A 20,050-nucleotide genomic window follows, 5' to 3' on the forward strand; every position below is an offset into this window, starting at 1 on the left:
TTATTTGGGTTATTCGGACAATTTCAGTTTATTTGGCTTATTCGGGTCATTTCGGTTTATTTGAGTTATTAGGTTCAAAAACATAGTGTAAATGTTTATTTGGGTTATTTCGTTCCTTTCAGGTTAATAACCTAACCGAAACCCGTATTACCCAAATCGAACCGGTCCGCATTAGTATAATCGGTCTAGGTTTTGGTTCCCACTTTTCATCTAATTCTGGTTTCGGATTATTCAGTTTCGGGTCGGCCCCAAGCACATCCCTAGTTATACCGACCAAAACTTAAATGCGCAGGTTAGTTAGGCTAGCGTTAACATGTGCGCAAGTTAGACGTGTCCTCCGCATCTCCGTTTTGTGTGAAAACTTCTACTCTCTCTCTTTCCAAAACTCCAGTTGAATAGGTTCTGTGTATTTTGGCAAAAGTTTGCAGAAAGAGAGGGCAAATCTGTGAGCAAAGAACGATGACAGAGGCCTTCATAAGGAACAAGCCAGGAATGGCGAGTGTCAAGGACATGCCACTTCTCCAAGACGGTCCTCCTCCAGGCGGTTTTGCGCCGGTCAGGTACGCACGGAGGATCCCGTCCAAAGGACCCAGCGCCGTCGCCATATTCCTCACTACTTTCGGCATTTTCTCTTGGGGTATGTATCAGGTCGGCAAGGGCAACAAAATCCGTAGGTAAGTATCTCGATTTCCGGAAACCCCTTGTTCTTCTTTTCAAGCATCTATTGTCTAATTGAACTGCGATTAAAGATAGGTAGCGTTCTAATTGATGATCGAAAACTAAAATTGTATCAGATCTGTTATGAATTTCAGAAATAGTTTGCTGGATCATTTCTAGGTTTAGAAATTGGATTAGATAATACACGAGAAGGTGCTTATTACTTAGAGAGCTAGTTTTCATCTTTTATTGGTGTTCACATTTAAAGAGATTGATTATTGATATATGAGTATCTGGTTTACTAGAGAAAATGATGATTGCATATGACAAATACTACGAATCGCAATTCTTTGTGACAAAATTTGTAACAAAAACTCATTGTAACTTCTGAGTTTTCAGGAATTGAAATCTTGTGTTCTTGTTTTTGAATCATAGTAGTCTCCAAGCAAATTATATCTCCAATGGCTCCCAGCAAATCTGACTCAATTGTTCTTTTAACTTCCTGCCATTAAAAGAAGTTGCAAATCCCAAAGTTATTGTATAGAATCCTTTTGGGACATGTTATTTTGGTATGATATTATGATGAAACTTACTTTACCATTGAGAAGTTTAGGGTTGAGATAAGAAATATATTTAAGTGATTTGAACATTGAGAAATTTGGGTGTAATGGACTACAATCCCAATCTTTTTTGTCCCATTTACATCAATAGTCTAGTCTCATTCCAATGCATACCAAACACAATAAAAGACTGTGTCTGTGTCGTCTGTGTCTGTGTCTGTGTCTGTGTCTGTAAGGGGCCTTTGAGCCCGGTCTTTTGCATTCTAGCTTATGGAGCTTAGAGCATCCACAATAAATGAGCTTTTTGGTGCCATGTCATCGCCACATCAAGAAACCAAAAAGTTTAACAAGCCTCCACTATACTAGCTTTTTCAAAAAGGTAATTTTATGGGCCATACCAATATCAATTTACACACTAAATGAATAGAATAGTATCTAACATATGAAAAAAAGAAGGGGAAAATGACATTCTAGCCCTACAAACTATTGGGTATTATTTTAAAAGGTCACTAATGTTTTTTTTGGTACTTTAGTGTTATAAAGTCAAATTTACCTGTTAAAAATGTTAAAAAAGGTATGAAGCTTTTTTTTGTCCGGTTTTACAGGTAAAATTAGATTATGTGTCTATTTATGTGGTACCTCTTTGCTTTGGGGTTGTACATCGAGAACCCTAACCTCTCTTTTATTCCAGTAACATAATTCTTAGCTATCTATTCTCTACCTTCTAACTGAGTATTTATACTACTAGGGTAAGACAAAGATGAATTCTACCACACCAGACCACAAAAAGCTGTCCCCACTAGCATGTTACTACCATTAACAAAAAAAAGCCTGAAGTATAAGAAAAATTACTAAATTACCCTCGAACAACTTTCTAGCAAGACAAGGAGCTGGCTACCCACAATTGGTTGACTAGACAAAAGATGATCGGTTCACCCCTTCATTTTGTTTAAAATGGCTTTTTTAACATCTAAATTTGACTTTAAGCCCCTAAAGTACCAAAAAAAAGCACTAGTGACCTTTTAAAATGAAACCCAATAGTTTGTAGGGCTAGAACATCATTTCCCCACAAAAAAAAAAAAAAAAAAAAAAAAAAAACTCTTATCTATCAAGTATCAAGCTTGCAAATTTACAAGCAATGTGAAAAATCTTTGAAATGAAGAACCTCCCACACTAACTTTTTAGACTTTAAACAACGTATTTGGCCCGATAAGCTATTGAAAAAGCTCATTTTGTGGATGCATGAACAATTGATACACTTTATTTCACTAGGATAGTATCTTTTATTTCATCACGGTTTAACAAGTTTACATAAGCGGAAGTGCATAAAGAAAATCTATTTTACAACTTATAGTACATCTTAAACTTCTGTTATAACAATAACTACTTCATGTGGTCCATACTCCTTTCCTTTTGCTTCTGAGATATATATGTAAGCTTTAAGCTTAGTGAGTAATTATGGTTTTGATTATTTAGCATAAACATTTAATGCAAAACAATTAATGCATTCTTTCTTGTAACATCTGCATACCTGAAAACATTTCTTTAAGATCTCATAGCTACATGTAAGTAGGAAGGTACACCTCATTTACTTGTTTCTTCCTATTTCTTTAAAACCTTCCACCTAATGTACTTGTTGCTTGTGTTGTGGTAATTGTAAGCATGATGTAAGCACATGGTAAGCTACTTGCGTGCTTGTTTACTTTCTTCCAACTTTTTTTAAAAATAAAATTTGTATTAATTTTCCATAACAAACATTTCTTAAATGTCCCCCTTTGTTGTCTATGTCCTTCTATTCTACAAGTAATTCTTATAAAAGTATTAGACTTCTCACTTCTTTAACTCTGTTAATATGCAAATGTATACATTTATTTTTTTGATTCGTTTAGGGCAATAAAGGAGGAAAAGTATGCTGCCCGAAGGGCAATTTTGCCCATGCTACAGGCAGAAGAGGATGAAAGGTAATCAAAGAAGAAATGGTCATCTCTTTTGTTGTTGTTGTTGTTGTTTTTGGTTAAAAATTCATTTTGATTGGTTTGTGATTTAGATTTGTGAAAGAATGGAGGAAATATTTAGAAGAAGAGGCGAGGATAATGAAAGATGTGCCAGGGTGGAAAGTTGGTGAGAGTGTTTATAACTCTGGAAGATGGATGCCTCCTGCAACCGGTGAACTTCGCCCTGAGGTCTGGTAATCAACCTAAAAATCATGCTCTTATCATAAGGGGAAATAAAATCCGATGTATTTGTGATTTTTTTGCTACTTTTGAATATTAGGTCAAGATTTGACCTTCTTTTGTTGTGACACCAGAAAGTTACTTGCTATATATGCCTATATCTAGTGTATTGGTATTTGGCAATTTGACTATGGCCCTATGCTATATGATAAGATAAATTGTTGGTGTTATTTTTTCCTTCAATTAATTGAATTGTTATTATTATCTTGATGAGTAGTTAAAGGTTTGTAATTGTGTAGCGTGTGCCATCTTTGTATCCATGATAGTGTTTGTTTGGTTGTGTTGTATTTAATGGGGAAAATTTTAGAAAAACACTTATATTTTCAGTATTTTACTAGAAAGCTCATTATGATTATTTTTTAAATAGAAAAACTGAAAATGAAAAATGAATAAGTTTAACTAAACGCGTTTTCTAAAATTTTCATTGAAAAATGAAAACGGAAAATGAAAATCGAAAAGAAAAAACACAAAACGGAAAATGAAAATTGTTTTTCCGTAACTAAACGCAACCTTATATTTTCAGTATTTTACCAGAAAGCTCATTATGATTTTTTTTTAAATAGAAAAACTGCAAGAATTGTATTCATTTAAGCAATTATTTATCAACTAAGGGTTGTTTGATAGGTGTTGATTAAGTCAGGTCTTAACTAAGTCGAATATGACTGTGTAAGAGACATCAGTCTCTAGTCTCTATTAGACGGTGTAGACCAAATACATCAAATAGTCTAAATCTAACTCATATAAATCCTAATAGGGTAATTAAAATCGCAAATGAATCATAACTGCTACATGATTATTCTAGAAGTAAAAAGAGGAAATCTGGAAAATGGCTAATATCAAGGCCTATGGCTGTGAGAGAGGGTTTTCCCAGGAACAATCTCTTGATTGTGTTTCGTTTTTAATCTATTGCATCTTCTTTCTTACATTTCTTCTTTCGTATCATTCAATTTCATTAAACCCTAATTTTTGTTCATCATTTGTAATTATTTGTCATGTAATATCCAATTTTAATTGGTAAATAATAACTTAAATAGAATTAGTTCAAATTATCAATAGGGGTTTTTATGGTTCGTTTTGTTGCTTTTTTGATTTCCGGTCAAAAATTAAAAGTCTTTTAAATACAAAACATTATAACAAGCAAATCATTATTTATTTTACATTCATACATTTACCAACAAACACGAATTCACAATCACTAACAACCAAACAAAAACAACTTCAACTACATTTAAACAACACAAAATCTCCCAAACTATCAAACAAAACAAGGACCAGTGCCACCTTTTTTTTCAGCATCTGGAACACTCGAGTAGCAGAAAAGCTCATTAGACATCTTCCACCCCCAATCACATCCCCTTGAAATCAACATCTGTGGCCACCTGTTGATCCTAACATAATGCTTCCTAATCTTCCCATCTGCCAAGAAACTTGTAACAATGGAGTAACAACACTCATGTCCACCCCACACCTTGTCACCAGGATCCGCAGTTTGACTACCATCCGGATGAAAGTAGCGACGCATTGGTCTGCCTGTTCCTTTCCAGTATGGATCCAAGTTCCGCCAGAATTCTGGTGCTGACTGGCGGCAATACGGTGGCAATGCCAAATCTCATAAGTTGAATGTATTTTATACCAAAGGGTTAATGTCTTAAATTGGCAACCAACTAATATTCATATTATGTTGTCTAAGGGGATGTTTGGTAACCTCTGAATGAATCGGTCAAAGATTCATTCAGTGTGTTTGGTTTTTGGTTCATCCTCTGAATGAACCAAAAACCTTGGAACCACCTCTGAACGGTTAAGAAAGCTTGCCTTCTCTTAACCGTTGAGAGGTTGGAACCATTCAGTGCGATTTACCAAACAGTCCCTAAGAGCATCCACAATAGGCGAGCTTTTCATTGGAGCTTTTTCATGAAAAAGCTTTAAATGAAAAAGTTTAGTTCCCTTATATCTCCATAGTAGAAGTAGAAGAGTATTTTCAATCAGCTTTTTATGGATTGTTTCTATAAGTTAATTTATAATTGGTTGAGAACAATCACTGGTCATGGAAGAGCTTGTTAATTAACAAGCAACTTGAAAAAATTTTGATCTGAAAAAGCTCTTCTTATAGCTTTTTTAAATTTCAAGAGCTTTTTGGCTTTAAAAAAACTCATTCTGCTGACAAACTCTGTTCATATTATGTCCATGTGGTGGTGCTGACATGGCATCCACATGTCATTTTTTCTCTAAGAAAATAAAATTAAATAGAAGTCCATGTGGACACCACATTAAAATTGATCCCGTCACATGTACAAAATATGAACAATTTTTTCTAGGTGTTTATGTTGAATGCCACCTAGGATTGAATACGGGTACACCCTATTAAAATTGATCTCAATGCCACATGGATATATTATGAACAAATTTGCCAACATGGTGCCAGTCGGATGCCATGTAGGATTGCATATGGTTAAAATTGATCCAACATGTTTAATGACCTATCAATAGCTGGTTGCCCTTATATGACATTAAGCCTACACAAAAAGTAAGGAATAATAGATATTAGATAATACATGAAGTAAAAGCACATGCCTTTTTAAAGTGAAACTCCCAAGCATGATCCCACAAGTCTTCCTTCATGATTTGGCTCTGAAATAGAAAAACCAAAGTACTTCAATTTAATTGTTTATTGTTTTATTATATCGTCCTACTTCCATTTCTTTCCATTAAACTACTACAACAATTTTTCTTTCTTTTTGTTCTTATTAGGTCATTGTAGTTCGAAAAATCCACCCAATTTTAAGATTTGTAAAGTACAATGTTATATTCCTATCTCTTGCATTTTTGAAAAGAAAGAAGTAAAGAGAGAAACATACACGTTTTCCATCCATAACAGATAAGGAGTAAGCAGCCAACTTTGACAATCCCTCTGTTTGGGAGACACGAGGTAGATGTGCTTTGCTAGCCCATAATTCTTCACACTGTCAACAAGAAATCGAGTTTCTTCTCAATCAATATAGATGTTTATACAAGTTGTGCTCATAAAGGATCAAAAATGAATAAAAACATTTTGGATTTATACAGAATTGAATACAATGACAAATAAAAACCAAAAATTCTAAAATACATAAACTCACTCACTAACAAATCATCTATGTAGACATAGTGTTGTTTCTTTTTGAGTTTAATAGTTAACTTAATAATTTTTTTGGATTTGATGCTGAAAGAGTAACTCAGAGAACAGAAGGTTATTCCCATATATTTCCAACTCTAGAATTATGAGGAGGCTCATTGTCTACTATTTAGCAATACATCCTAAATCTATTAAATTAAAGAAGACACCAATACATGTAAGCATCTGCAATGTTTTATGATTTTGGAGTCCTGTTTTTTAGAAAACCAAAAACTTGAAGTGATAACTTCACAATATATGAAAACAATTGGAAGGAGACAAAACATTAAAGCATATTGCCAATATGCATAATCTTTAAAACCAAAAGAGACATGTTCTCTTCCATCTCAAATGAGGGAGAAAAATGCAGAGAACTGTATATAAAGAAATTATTTTTTAAGTCAATGGTGCCAACAACTTTGACTTAATAGAAAACTATGTATGAAGCAAGTATTCTAGTTCTCGCATACCTTACATGCTTTCTCACAAAAATATACCTAGGAAATTTAGTATGGAAGATTATTTGATTCTCTATGTGTGAAAAGTAGTCTAGGTTGATGACATTATCATCATAATGGAAATCAAATGACATCATCATCATTGGAAATGATAGTAGTATGATTTCAAAGTCAAAGCACTTCACATTGTATTCCTTCATTACTTTCATGGGATAGAAATATACATGTAGCCACAAAAAGAATTCTACCATGTCAACGAAAGTATGTTCTTGATATTCCCATTAGTGTGGTTTACTAGGTGTGCAAACTTCTTCCTAAATATGGAAAACCTATAAATATATGAGATCCATTGGGATATTTAACTATGTGATAGTGAACCAATAAACCCTCCACCAATCCAATTCGTAGCTTGCTCACATTCTCACAAAACCACAATAAAAAGCACAAATATATTTTATCCATCGGGGGCGATTAACAATTTAACATCTTTGCTCCAACTTGAGGATGAGTATCAGACAAACTCTGGTATTCAATCCAAATCCCTCACAAATGTTTTACATCGAGATGGAAGACAAACGGATAACAAACTTCGCCCCTAAACCTTTATGGTTTGGCAAAACTAATTCTTTTAAAAACTACTTCCATAGATCTTGGGGTCTCAACATTACTATGCATGACCAGTTGGACTCTATTGAAAAACTTTACAGGCTCCACAACCCCTGATGCAAGGAAACCAACAATATCTAATGCGAATGGTATAAACACATGTTGATTATCCAACACCCTTTCTCGTGTTTTATCACTTTGCATGAGGCAGCTTGTCCCTAGTCCCCCATAGTGAAACCCCCACTACAATTTATTTATAGAATATGGTCACATGATAACTTATATCATCTCCAACCCACTTATAACAAAATATTGTAAATATTAAATATTACATTTATATTATAATTAGTAGATAAAAATAAACTAGAAATGTATAATTCTATAAAAAGAGGGACTAAAACCGACAACTCAAAGTTCATCCCCATAGTATTACACCAAATATGGCGTAATACTATTCATATCCCCCAAAATGGGGGAATAAACGGGGTAGGGTTGGAGAAGAATAGAGAAAAAATTGGAGAAAGTATGGAAAATGGAATTGGGCTGGAGATGCTCTTAGTGTTACATTTTTGTAGTTTCCTATTTACATTATATCTTATAACTTAGCACTTACACAAAGCTTGTTAGGGAAAACAAATACCCAACACACAACACACACAAATTATGGTGAAAAAAAAAAAGAGAACATTTGGTGATTTACGTGTTTCACACAACTAGTTTACACAAACACATGAGATTCATACTATTTTGGGCCTAAAATTCCAACCACAGGGTCCCTTCAGCAACCATCAGATCAGACTCCACAACTCAACAGAGCTTGTTGTTTCTCTTCTTCTCAAACTTACAAAAAGAAGTTACAATGTATGCCTTGAATTGACAATAGGGTGGAAAAAAAAGAATTCGGAAAAAAACACAATCTAACTTATTAACTCCTCTTTCTCATTACCCATCCTAATCAAATTAAACCATGAGAAGTGAACTGAGTTCCGAAAGAATTAGATTACATAGAAGCCACACAATATCATACATAAGTGACCCATGAAAGAATAATTAATAGTAAACCAAGATATAAATTTGTTAGCCATTAACTGTGACTCACCAACATTTAAGTTTTATTTTCAACATCATCTTTACGAATCATTGCATTCTTCAGCTTGCACTATTCCTTTTAATGTTTTCTTGTGTATTTGAGTATCTTGATATAAGTTTCTTGATTCTGTACCACAAGAATAAGATGCAGATAATTAGATTATTATTAGGGAAAAGTTTTAACCAATCCACCTTCTTCACGTAACCTGAGAAGAGGTTGAACTCTAATTGCAGACACTAGTTTAATTTATCCCAAAGCATATAATGGATCACTATAACCCTAAATTATTCATTCTATCAATGACTCAACTTGTTTTCGCAATCAATTAAGCAACTAGTATTCGCAATCAATTAAGGGATTTAGGAAACCAAAAAGATTCCAAATTTAACTTCCAAAGAAGCTTCACTTCTTCCAAACCCTGTACTAAACTCACAACAAGCTACAATATCATCAAGATTCAAGATTGATGGAATATTGATAAACCCAAAAAGAAAAAAAAAAAAAAAAAAAAAAAAAGCTTAAACAACAACAATTATCGACTATTTTATGATTTTGTGTACCTTTTTAGACCAGATGGCATCACTGGAAGCGACTCCATGCCAGCTACGAGAGACCAAAAGTGATAGTGCCACGCTGCGTGCGTCGAGATTGTTTAGTATCATTAACATGATATCCCTACCAAATACGACTAAAGGGTCCTCCGAATTTTCTTGAGAATCACAATTTCCCCTTTTTCTTTTCCTTTTCCTTTTCGTTATCCTCTTCTTCTTGATTTCCCCAGTGAAATTGTTCAATACCTCCACTTTCCTACTAGCGAAATTCCCATTGTAATCATCGTCTTCGTATTCAGAGGGTCGATAACCATCTTCTGCAATGTTTACGACTTCAAGAGCCATCTTTCTCTCTCAAGAAAAGTAAGGAGACTAAGAAAATGAGAAAACCCAACATGGAAATACGCACAATTTGTTGAAGTACATATACGTATATGCGTTATATAGACAAAGAGCTAGAAGAGTCACTGAAAAACAGTGGAGGTGGAGGTGGAGGTGGATAGGTCTAAAGTGAACTTTGTTGGAACCTGGAATGGTCTTTATTGTGTTTGCAGATTTTGCCACGTCAACGCTCCTAGAAAAAAATCTTCTCCTATGTAAATATCTTCTCCATTCTACTTCACCATTAAGTCTAATTCATACGATGTGGATCAATATGCTTCATCCGTACGATGTCGTTTGCTTGTTGTGGTCAACATAACGAAAGTTATCGTTTGCTTGTTGTGGTCAAAGTTATGAAAGTTATCATAGTATAGTTGAACCTTGAAAGTTTTCCAAAGGTAATTAGTAATCTAGTTAAATTAAGAAAGTGATTAGTAATTTTTAAGTCAAAAATTAAGAAATGTCCCAAAATAGCCCATGAAACCGAAGCCATTTATATTCGTCTACTGTTTCGCAAAATCGTCTACTTTTTCGTATATATATATATATATATATATATATATAAAGTATTTCATATTTTTGGAATTATTTCATATTTGAGAAATTTTCTTCTCTCTAACTTTTTTATTTCCAAAATTAAGATAATGAGTTGTAACGAGTATTTCGTATTGTTCATTATGGATGGAAGATGGGAGTTTGTTAATTCCTAATTATCATATGTTTGACCACCGGAATACAATCCGAGAATGTTTTATTTAGGTGTTGAATTTTACGAAGCCACCACGTTCACCGAATTTGTTCATTTATTGAAGTGCAAGATAGGTCTTCCTAAAGAATCAAAAGTTAGTCTAGCTTATCAACATTCAAAACAACTCTATTATTGTGGTATTGTTGATGATCGTGATATTATAAAGCTGATCAAGGTAATAAATGTCGTTGGAGATAAATTTGTGTCTGTCTATGTGGTGGTTGAAGAAGGCGTTTAGCGTAACGAAGTGGATGATAGAGGAAAGGCATCTGCAGCTAATTTATCAAGTGGAAAAGGGAGCAACAACCAAATAGGTAATTTTAAAAGTCCACGTAAAAGTCAATATCATAGTATCGCTGAAAATGTAAATGTAGTGCCAGAACCGATTATGTATGTTACACCGGAGAATTATAAATATATCGGTGATAATGATGTTGGTACATATGTTAATGATGTTGGTGTAAATCATTACTTTGACAAAAAAAAAAAAAAAAAAAAAAAAAAAAAAAAAAAAACACTAGACGTGGTGAATAAGGTTGGTAAGGAATCTGGAAAACAAGAAGTTCCATTTTTGCATGATGGTGAACTAAAAGGATATGGCAAGTTTGCGGATTGTGACAAGTTGGATATATCCGGCCTAGAGAGTGATTCTAACAAGAAGAATTTGATGATGAACCTAAACTTATTTATTCAGATACCATGTTTCATGGTATGCCCCCATTTCCTTCGTGTCCTGTAAACGATGATGTGAACATTCCATGTCAGAGGGTGGATATAAATGAAGAGATTAAGGTTCTAGAAGTTTTTTATGACAAAGAGTTGCTCAAGCTTGCAATTGGAAGATAATGCATGGAACAAGGTAAGCAATATAAGACTACCAGATCGAGCAAAGAAAGGTTCGAGGTGGTTTGTTTGGTAGAAAATTGTTCTTGGATGGTTAGGGAAAGGGGAATCAAATCGACTACTACTGTCCAAGTCACAAAAGTTGTTGACCAACACACATGTTGTGCAACAAACTTGGAGTCTAATCATCGACAATCAAAGAAAAAGTTACTCGACCACTTTATTGCTGAAGTATTGGCTAGAGATTATAATAGAGTTTATCGAGGTAATGAAATTGTGAGGGACATCAATTCGAAATTTCCAATCAATATCTCATACCAACAGGCATGACGGGAAAAACAATATGTGTTGTTGATGTTAAGAGGTACCAAATAGGAGTCATTCACCTAACTACCAGTGTATCTGTACAACTTGGTCAAGCATAATCCAGGAACTGTTACTCAGATAAGAACAGATGATGATGATCGGTTTGAGTTCGTGTATATCACGCTGGGTTGCTCAGTAAGCAGTGATAATTTCTTATAACAAATATAACATATGAATCCTAATTGGTATTTGTAAATACCATCATAAATAATTGTAGGTACAAGCGTTCATCAAATATTGTAGGTCGACCCTAATAATTGATGGTGGTCACCTAAATGGTGAATTCAAGGGTACGATGTCACTCGCAGTGACAATGGACGGTCAAAACCAAATCATGCCTGTTGCTTATGCCATATGCAAAAGTGAATGTACGGAGACATGGTCTTGGTTCCTTCGAAAACTACGTGAATGTATAGGAAACGTGGAAGACCTTACATTCATATCTGATAGGGCTCCATCCATAGTGATGTCAATTGCAAATATATTTCCTCACGCCCATCATGGAATATGTGGTATCCATTTGTATTTCAACATTTCAGCAAAATTTAGAAGCAGCGATACAATATAAGCATTATTTTGGGAGACATGCAAAACCTATACTATTAAAAAATTCGATAATGAGATGAAAAAAATTAAAAAGGTAAATGATTGTGTATGGGAATACCTACAAAACATCAATCCAAAAAGATGGGCCAGAGCACATTTTCCTGGGAATCGGTATTTTCTTATGACATCAAATAGTGCGGAGTCGATAAATTCAATGTCAAGATTTGCAAGAAAGATGCCAATATTGATGTTGATTGAGTATTTTCGTGCAACAATGCAACAATGGAGTTTTCAGAAACGTAATGTTGCAGGTACTAATATTTTATATATAATAGTACTTGAAATGTTATTTTACTACTCATATGATATTATGAAATTATGTCTATTTTTTAGCTGAAGCAAAAACAATACTCACCCCATGGGCTGAAACGATTATACAAGCAAATAAGAATGCTTGTAATAATTGGATGGTGTACCCTATCTCAAATAGTAGATTTGAAGTGAAAAGTTCTACTCGCAAAAGTGCCATTGTTGATTTCCAACAATGAACCTGTACATGTAGGCGGTGGCAAATAGATGGCTTACCTTGTGGCCATGTCATAAAAGTGCTCACAATGAACCGTTACGAAGACTGTTCGAAATTTGCTTTAAAAGCTTACTTTACAGAGACACTGAGGAAAACTTGTGAGGATTCTGTGAACCCCTTACCAAGTCCATCTGAGTGGGACATCCCTGATGATTTGATGATTGTGAAGCCACCCATAATGGAGAGACGTCAGCCGGGTAGGCCAAGAAACACTTGTCGTAATCCGTCGCAAGGCGAGCATCCCATACGACAAGAATGTTCTACATGAGGTCATTTTGGGCACACGAGGAATGATTGTACGGGTAGGGAATCGGGGAGCGGATATGGGGGGAGGAAAAAATCAACACAAAATGGCATAATGACTGATGAATTCACATCCAGAAGCGGGTCACAGAACGAAAGCGTGTACCCTACTTTTGATTTCAACAACACATTTGATTTAAATTGTCCTTAGATTAATGTAGGAAAGTAATGAATTCCTGCATTTGTAATTTGTATTGCTTGTATTAAACTGCACTTCTGACATTATTAATTAAATCTAGTACCCCACTTATTATCTACTTTATTCCATGAAAAATAAAACACAAACATAAAACATTATAGAAAACGAGATACACCAGTAGCAAACATTACATAAGACATTTCACATATAAGAGCCTTCTACATGAAATATTTGTTATTTTTAACTAGAATCCATGCATCCTCATACTCGAAGTCACTTCCCTCGTTCTCCAAAATGTAATGATCTTTAACCATTTCTAAAAGATCTTCGTCGTTGTTTGGATAACGATACATATTTTTAAGATGATGATACCATCGATTGAACCATGTGATTTTTTCCTTTAAATCCATCCACTAACCAACAATATCTTCTTGTGTTCGGTGTTTTCCTTCTCCCAACGAGAGGTTAAACCTAGATGTTGTGCGGGTCCATTCATCACCTTCAAAGAAATCAGGGTTAACCATGATTGTTACATCCTCGTAAACGTTCATCCAACATCGTGTTACCACCATTACTCTCTTATCGTCCATGGATGTGGAGTATTGGACGGAGCAGCTGCATAGAAAGAAGTTGTTTGATTGGAAGCCATTTTTTAAATTTGTTTGTTATTTTGTTTTAACTTTATAGGAGTACTTAAATAAGAAAAAAGACTGACAAACAATTAGGTGAATTCCCATAAGTATTGTTTCAAACTACATTATGCAGGCTACAAAGCAGTAGTTAAAGTCTATAAAGTCGTAGTCAAATAATTGTCAAAGAGTAGTTCAATTGTCAGATACCTTACACGGAGATACTGTTTGAAATGAAAAATATACTGCTGGAAATGATAATACATTATGCAGGCTACAAAGCAGTAGTCAAAGTCTATAAAACTATAGTCAAATAATTGTCAAAGAGTAGTCCAATTGTCAGATACCTTAGATGGAGATACTGTTTGAAACAACAAATCTACTGTTGGAAAAGACAATACATTATGCAGGGTACAAAGCAGTAGTCAAAGTCTATGAAACCGTAGTAAAAAAATGTCAAAGAGTAGTCCAATTGTCAGATACCTTACATGAAGATACTGTTTGAAATGAAAAATATACTATTCGAAAAGACAATACATTATGGATCTTGCCTTTCCAGCTCCTACATACATATGTGTCCGCATGTGGTAAGCCCCTTACCTCCACAACCTTAGGCACACTAAGTAATTGGTAATTGTCTCTTATAACTGATTTGAAATGAGTTTCTCTGACAGTGAGCATGAAGAAAGCTTTAAAAACTTGCCTGTTTACCTTCATAACCTAAGACGAACCAACCCGCATACTCACACTCACTTCAAAACGGATTTGATGGATCGTTTCCAATCTTGTTTTCTGGCTATTGGATGGGTGGTATATTTGTTTTCCAAATTTCTATTGTTTCTTTACATTTGATAATGTTTGTACATTTAAACTAATTGGTTTGCACTCTTAAAAAATACAGGTCCATGAATTCATAAATTGTTTCTTGCCTGTAATCTTCATTGGTAGTGCCCGTCTTCGAGGGAACTACCTAAAAACAATGTTTGTAGTGGTTGCTAAAGACGGGAACAATCTGACTTTCTCTATAGCATTTGGTATGGCGGTTGAAAATAATATGGTAAGTTGTACCTGGTTCCTGATGAGGTTAAAAGAAAGTCTCGGACAAGGTAGGGAAGTAGCGTTCATATCCAATATGGACGATGTCGTTAGTTCTTGCGTAAATAATGTTTTCACTGATTCTTATCATGGTTACACTTGTCAGAGCGTCCATAAATATTTATGCATAAGAGTAGGCTCTGGAAGATCATTGGAAACTTTGTTCTGGATAACATCAAAATCCTACACTATGTCTATTTTTGAACAAATTTTTTCTAGGCTAAGCCATGATGCTCGTGAAATGCTTACGAATATCGGTCATCCGAAATGGGCAAGAGCCTATTTCCCTATCATCCGTTGGAATGTACTCAACATGGAAATTCGTCAATATTTTTCAGTATTATCGCTCAATCAATGTAATGTACCAATAATAACGCTTATCGAGGGAATTCGTGAGTACATGCAAAATACTTTTGTTGAACGAAGTATAATGGCAGGTAAATTTTCGGGTGCAATATAAAAGTATTAAATAACCAGTACAACAACCTTTTATAACCATATTTATTTTTCAGGGAGTTTGACTACTGTACTAACACCGTATGCTCAAATGGTGCTTCAAAGAAGGATGCAAAAGTTTGTTGGTTGGCAAGCAACACAGACCCCCCAACAGATCTCGTCTCCCTTGCCGACATATGTTTATCTAGTTTCTGATTTTAAAACAACTTGTGTTGTAGACCTTAACGGTCATACTAGTTCATGTGGCAAATGATGCAGTCTTGGTATAACATGTGGTCATGCTATCGCAACAGCACGTCATTTAAATATGCATGAATTAGTTGATATGGTTCAAGTATATTACCATGCTGATGTATTTCAGCTCGTCTACCAGACACAAACCGTTCACCCTCTTCCCCCACCATCTGATTGGGAAATACCAGAACCATTGATGGCTGTTTTATTGCCAATGTAGTTTTTATTCGCTTTAAATAATGATGTTTGTAATATATTTGTCATTGTCTATGTAATATATTGTCACAACTAGCATTTTTGCTAGGAAATTCTACTCTCATATAATCATTCAACTAGTATAATAACTGGTACTCTAAGCGAATATCGTACTCTATGCTCATCCAAATACATCTCATATGCTCAACTAAGGGCTGAAAACCTTAGAAACCCTGGTTCAAGTTCTTTATGGACTAGGATTTTCTTACTGGGCCTAACGGACCAATAAGCATTCAATTCGACTAGAATGGGCTTAGAACCCTTATATGGGCTCTAAATGAACCCAAATTCCTAAAACTTAACATTTTGTGCGATAATGAGCCTAAAATGGATTAGTTTACCCTAATGGGCCATAATGGACCATAACAACTCCAATTAACCCTAATAGACCTAAAACTCATCACTTTATCTTATATTGGGCCATAAGAACTAACCTAAAGGCCTAATGAGCCGAAAACCTTCTAAATGGGCTTCATACTTTCGAGCAAGACCAAGAATGGGCCCAAATTAATTCACTTTTCTTTCCTTAGCCCATTGTCGGCCAAATGTAAAAAAAAAAGAGAATGGAAGATCAAATGAGACCATGCCACCTCATTTTTACATGTAGGATAACCAAGCCTTAAACATAACATGTATCCATGAACATCTCATATATCCATGCACCCTTTTCTTATCTTCTATCTTTTTCTTCTACCTTCGGCCGAGAATCACAAACACACACACACACACACACACTTCATTTGAAATTCTCTCAAATAAACTCTCAAACACTCTTAAGAAAACAACTCTTCCTTCCTCTCAAAATTTTCGAGATTTAAGCATTCAAGAAGTTTTCATCTAGATCATCATTCTTAGTAAGTTGTCATCATACTTAATTCATTTATTGCCATTCTTAAGCTAAGAACACTCTCTTATATGGCTTCATTTCTTGATCACACTTCCTAGAACCCCTCTAAGTTTTAAAGTCCCCTCAAGGAACTTGCTAGAGCCAAAACCACATCAATCTCTTCATCTCTTCTTCAAAATCGAGAACAACAAGAAAAGGTGAGTTCGTACCCCCTATTTTCGATTTTTACTTGGTTTTGGGGGAGAATACAAGTTGCTTTATGTAGATCTATATGTATATGCATGAATATGTGTGTTTTTATAACTTATTTGTTGATTATGTGCTATTTACTTCATAAATCTAAAAATATGATAAGAATATTAAGTTTATCACTTGGATCTACATGAAAACCTTGAGAAAAGTATGTTTTATCACATATAAAAACCAGAAAAATGTGTATTTTCACAAAAATCAAGCCAAAAATGATATTTTTGACAAAAATGGGTTTAAAATGTTATTTTTACCCCCAAACTAATCATAAACACAAGTTTTGAACAAAATGGGGACTAAAGTGTTATTTTTTACATAAATTGAGCCTTAATTGTAAATTTTTGTCTTATTAGGCCAAGAACGTCATTTTTACAAAAAGTGGGGCCTTTTATGCTATTTTAGTGAATACTTGAACCAAAACCAACAATAAGCTAACAAACGGATTAATTTTGATCATTTCTAGGTTATTGGGCCTTAGTGGCCCATTTATATGTTTGATAGGTTTTGTATACTAGTTGCGTGCTATTTGGGCCTATAAATACCTTACATGTGAATTAAGCCTTAGTTGTCCTTTTACATATATTTTGGGCCCATGTTATATAATCTCATTCATATTAGGTTTTTAAATGACTCACATGTTTAGCGATGCCCTAGTGGCTCACTTACATGGTTCGTTGGGCCTGGAATGAGTTTTATACGTTTATCTTCATGTAAATTCGATTAAGGATCTAGTGAGTTTTTGTCAGTTGACACCTATTAAGTATTCGATCGTAGCCTATAGTTATAATCAGAGTCTCTTGGAAGGAGAGCGGGGTTTTATGTATAGATCTATACGAGGATGACACCCCACACCTGAGCTGTTCGCAACAGTTAGGTTACATCGGTCTAGGGTGACTATAACCTTAATTTATTTTTCAATCCGTGTTCACAAACGCCAAGACAGGCGAAGTTGTCATTATTTAGTATGGTTATGACGGCTCACATAGATGAATTAACGTTATGAAGTTTGCAGAAGACTATTTTCTTTTATGTTGGATTACTCGGAAACTTACTCACACTGGTACCCCCACCTCGGGGTTGGTACTGTAGCATTAACTATTCTTCTTTTACGGGCAACGTCGGGTTGTCCGGGGACATTCTATTTACTTTCTCTTCAATCACTTTTGACGTTCTATTAAACAATAACACATGCATTAATACACGATCAGACATAAACATACCAAACTATTTTAAGAAAATACAGGATTTTCTTGTGACTACAAAGTTACACAAATCATTTTCTCAAATATACTTATGAACCCACCAACGTTATATATGTTGACGTTTTCAAAATAACTTGTATTCTAAGGGACTCGTTAAGTAGAAGAATCAACAAGAATAGGGGATTTTGTTTTGTGTACTGTTAAACATCATACAGTGAATGTTTTGGTCATGTTATTTAAAAGATTGTACTTAATGTAAACAATGACAATTGTATTTTATTATGCATGGTAATGATGATGTTATGTTTCATTTATATTCACTGTAATGATATTTCAAGATGAAGTCACGCACAAGCCCCCAAACGTTTCTGCTGTCTGGTTCGGGGGTGTGACATATATTTGCTATTGTGTTTGTAATAGATTTGTAATATATTATGTTTGTAATATATTTGACACTTTTTTGTAATATATTTTAAATATATTATGTTTGTAATATATTTGTCATTGTCTTTGTAATATATTTTCCATTTGTTTGTGCTGTTAAAAACGACATGAAATAACATAAGTTGCCATTTTTAGCTTACCATAAAACTATGTTCTTAAGTCTGATTTTCATATTTTATATGTTGGTTACGTTTTTTGTACATAGTTGTTTGTCGGAAAATATCCGGATTTCAAATCTGATATCGTTTCCTCATTGGTTTTACCCTCCAAAGTATGCTTCGTGTTGTTAAAAACGACATAAAATAATATAAGTTGCCATTTTTAGCTTACGATAAAAGTAGTTTTTAGTGTGATTTTCATGTTTTATATGTTGGTTACGTTTTTTGTACATAGCTATTCATCGGAAAATATCCAAATTTCAAATCCGATATCGTTACCTCATTGGTTTTACCCTCCAAAGTATGTTTCGTTCTGTTAAAAACGACATAAAATAAGATAAGTTGCCATTTTTAGCTTACGATAAAAGTCTGCTTTTTAGTGTGATTTTCATGTTTTATATGTTGGCTACGTTGTTTGTACATAGTTGTTCATCGGAAAATATCCGGATTTCAAATCCAATATCGTTACCTCATTGGTTTTACGCTCCAAAGTATGCTCCGTGCTGTTAAAAACGACATAATAAGTTGCCATTTTTAGCTTACGATAAAAGTATGTTTTTTAGTGTGATTTTCATGTTTTATATGTTGTTTACATTGTTTGTACATAGTTGTTAATCAGAATATATCTGGATTTCAAATCCGATATCATTAGCTCATTGGTTTTACCCTCCAAAGTATGCTTCGTGCTGTTAAAAACGACATAAAATAACATAAGTTGTCATTTTCATCTTATGAAAAAGTATGTTTTTTAGTGTGATTTTCATGTTTTATATGTTGGTTACGTTGTTTGTACATAGTTGTTCGTCGGAAAATGTCCAGATTTCAAATCCGATATCGTTACCTCATTGGTTTTACCCTCCAAAGTATGCTTCGTGCTATTAAAAACGACATAAAATAACATAAGTTGCCATTTTTAGCTTACGATAAACATAACATTACTAATAAACATAACATAATTAAATTGGTTTCCACCGATTAGGAAACTGTTTGGGATACAAATTTTGTTCACGGTCGATAAAATCCCCTCTAATTCTAACAACATCTGTTAGACGGTCCCGTTCAGCTTGAAGCTTATTAAACTCTGTATTTGCATCTCGAATCCACTTCTTAGCCTCTTTGATTTTTTTGTAGTTTCAGCAATCCATTTTCTTTTTCAATTACTTGATCTGCTAGGTCGTTTGCATGTTGGTTGAGTTTGCGACTAATTTGAGAGTCCCTTTCGTTGGCTTCTTCAACGAAATTCATAGCTTGGAAAATGTCGT

At 34.3% G+C, this 20,050-nt stretch overlaps 3 protein-coding genes across 4 annotated transcripts; 2 read left to right on the forward strand and 1 right to left on the reverse strand.

Annotated features, from left to right (window-relative positions):
- Window positions 1–320: 320 nt before the first annotated feature.
- Window positions 321–3,655, forward strand: LOC111880038 (NADH dehydrogenase [ubiquinone] 1 alpha subcomplex subunit 13-B). Its single transcript, XM_023876450.3, has 3 exons — window positions 321–674; window positions 3,107–3,178; window positions 3,265–3,655. The coding sequence occupies exons 1-3, from the start codon at window positions 460–462 to the stop codon at window positions 3,407–3,409; spliced, it is 432 nt and encodes a 143-aa protein (XP_023732218.1). The 5' UTR covers window positions 321–459; the 3' UTR covers window positions 3,410–3,655.
- A 924-nt stretch (window positions 3,656–4,579) lies between these two features.
- LOC111880053 (uncharacterized) lies at window positions 4,580–9,843 on the reverse strand. Of its 2 annotated transcripts, none has more exons than XM_052768391.1 (4): window positions 9,317–9,843; window positions 6,307–6,411; window positions 6,019–6,079; window positions 4,580–5,026 (listed from the first exon to the last, which is right to left on the reverse strand). In XM_052768391.1, exons 1-4 carry the CDS (start codon window positions 9,650–9,652, stop codon window positions 4,707–4,709), a joined length of 822 nt encoding a protein of 273 aa, XP_052624351.1. In that variant the 5' UTR covers window positions 9,653–9,843; the 3' UTR covers window positions 4,580–4,706. The 2 variants fall into 2 exon arrangements, with proteins under 2 accessions (XP_052624351.1, XP_023732236.1); XM_023876468.3 differs by having other exon boundaries at window positions 4,580–5,030; window positions 6,023–6,079; window positions 9,317–9,838.
- Window positions 9,844–11,281: 1,438 nt separating this feature from the next.
- On the forward strand, window positions 11,282–13,045 carry LOC111880043 (uncharacterized). The gene is made up of 7 exons (XM_023876454.1): window positions 11,282–11,295; window positions 11,378–11,603; window positions 11,700–11,780; window positions 11,863–12,108; window positions 12,286–12,502; window positions 12,585–12,663; window positions 12,754–13,045. The coding sequence occupies exons 1-7, from the start codon at window positions 11,282–11,284 to the stop codon at window positions 13,043–13,045; spliced, it is 1,155 nt and encodes a 384-aa protein (XP_023732222.1).
- Window positions 13,046–20,050: the final 7,005 nt, after the last annotated feature.

This window comes from Lactuca sativa, chromosome 2, assembly GCF_002870075.4.
Source record: "Lactuca sativa cultivar Salinas chromosome 2, Lsat_Salinas_v11, whole genome shotgun sequence".
Taxonomy (NCBI): domain Eukaryota; kingdom Viridiplantae; phylum Streptophyta; class Magnoliopsida; order Asterales; family Asteraceae; genus Lactuca; species Lactuca sativa.

Bases quoted from the DNA above. Each gene is read 5' to 3' on its own strand.
- LOC111880038 (XM_023876450.3), top strand. From the start codon at position 460: ATGACAGAGGCCTTCATAAGGAACAAGCCAGGAATGGCGAGTGTCAAG. The intron at 675-3,106 runs GTAAGTATCTCG...TGATTCGTTTAG, and splicing joins AAGGGCAACAAAATCCGTAG to GGCAATAAAGGAGGAAAAGT. The intron at 3,179-3,264 runs GTAATCAAAGAA...TTTGTGATTTAG, and splicing joins CAGGCAGAAGAGGATGAAAG to ATTTGTGAAAGAATGGAGGA.
- LOC111880053 (XM_052768391.1), bottom strand. From the start codon at position 9,652: ATGGCTCTTGAAGTCGTAAACATTGCAGAAGATGGTTATCGACCCTCT. The intron at 6,412-9,316 runs GTACACAAAATC...TCTTGTTGACAG, and splicing joins ATGCCATCTGGTCTAAAAAG to TGTGAAGAATTATGGGCTAG. The intron at 6,080-6,306 runs GTATGTTTCTCT...TTTCTATTTCAG, and splicing joins CTGTTATGGATGGAAAACGT to AGCCAAATCATGAAGGAAGA.
- LOC111880043 (XM_023876454.1), top strand. The intron at 12,109-12,285 runs GTGATGTCAATT...AAAATTAAAAAG, and splicing joins CTGATAGGGCTCCATCCATA to GTAAATGATTGTGTATGGGA. The intron at 12,664-12,753 runs GTACCCTATCTC...CTGTACATGTAG, and splicing joins GCTTGTAATAATTGGATGGT to GCGGTGGCAAATAGATGGCT.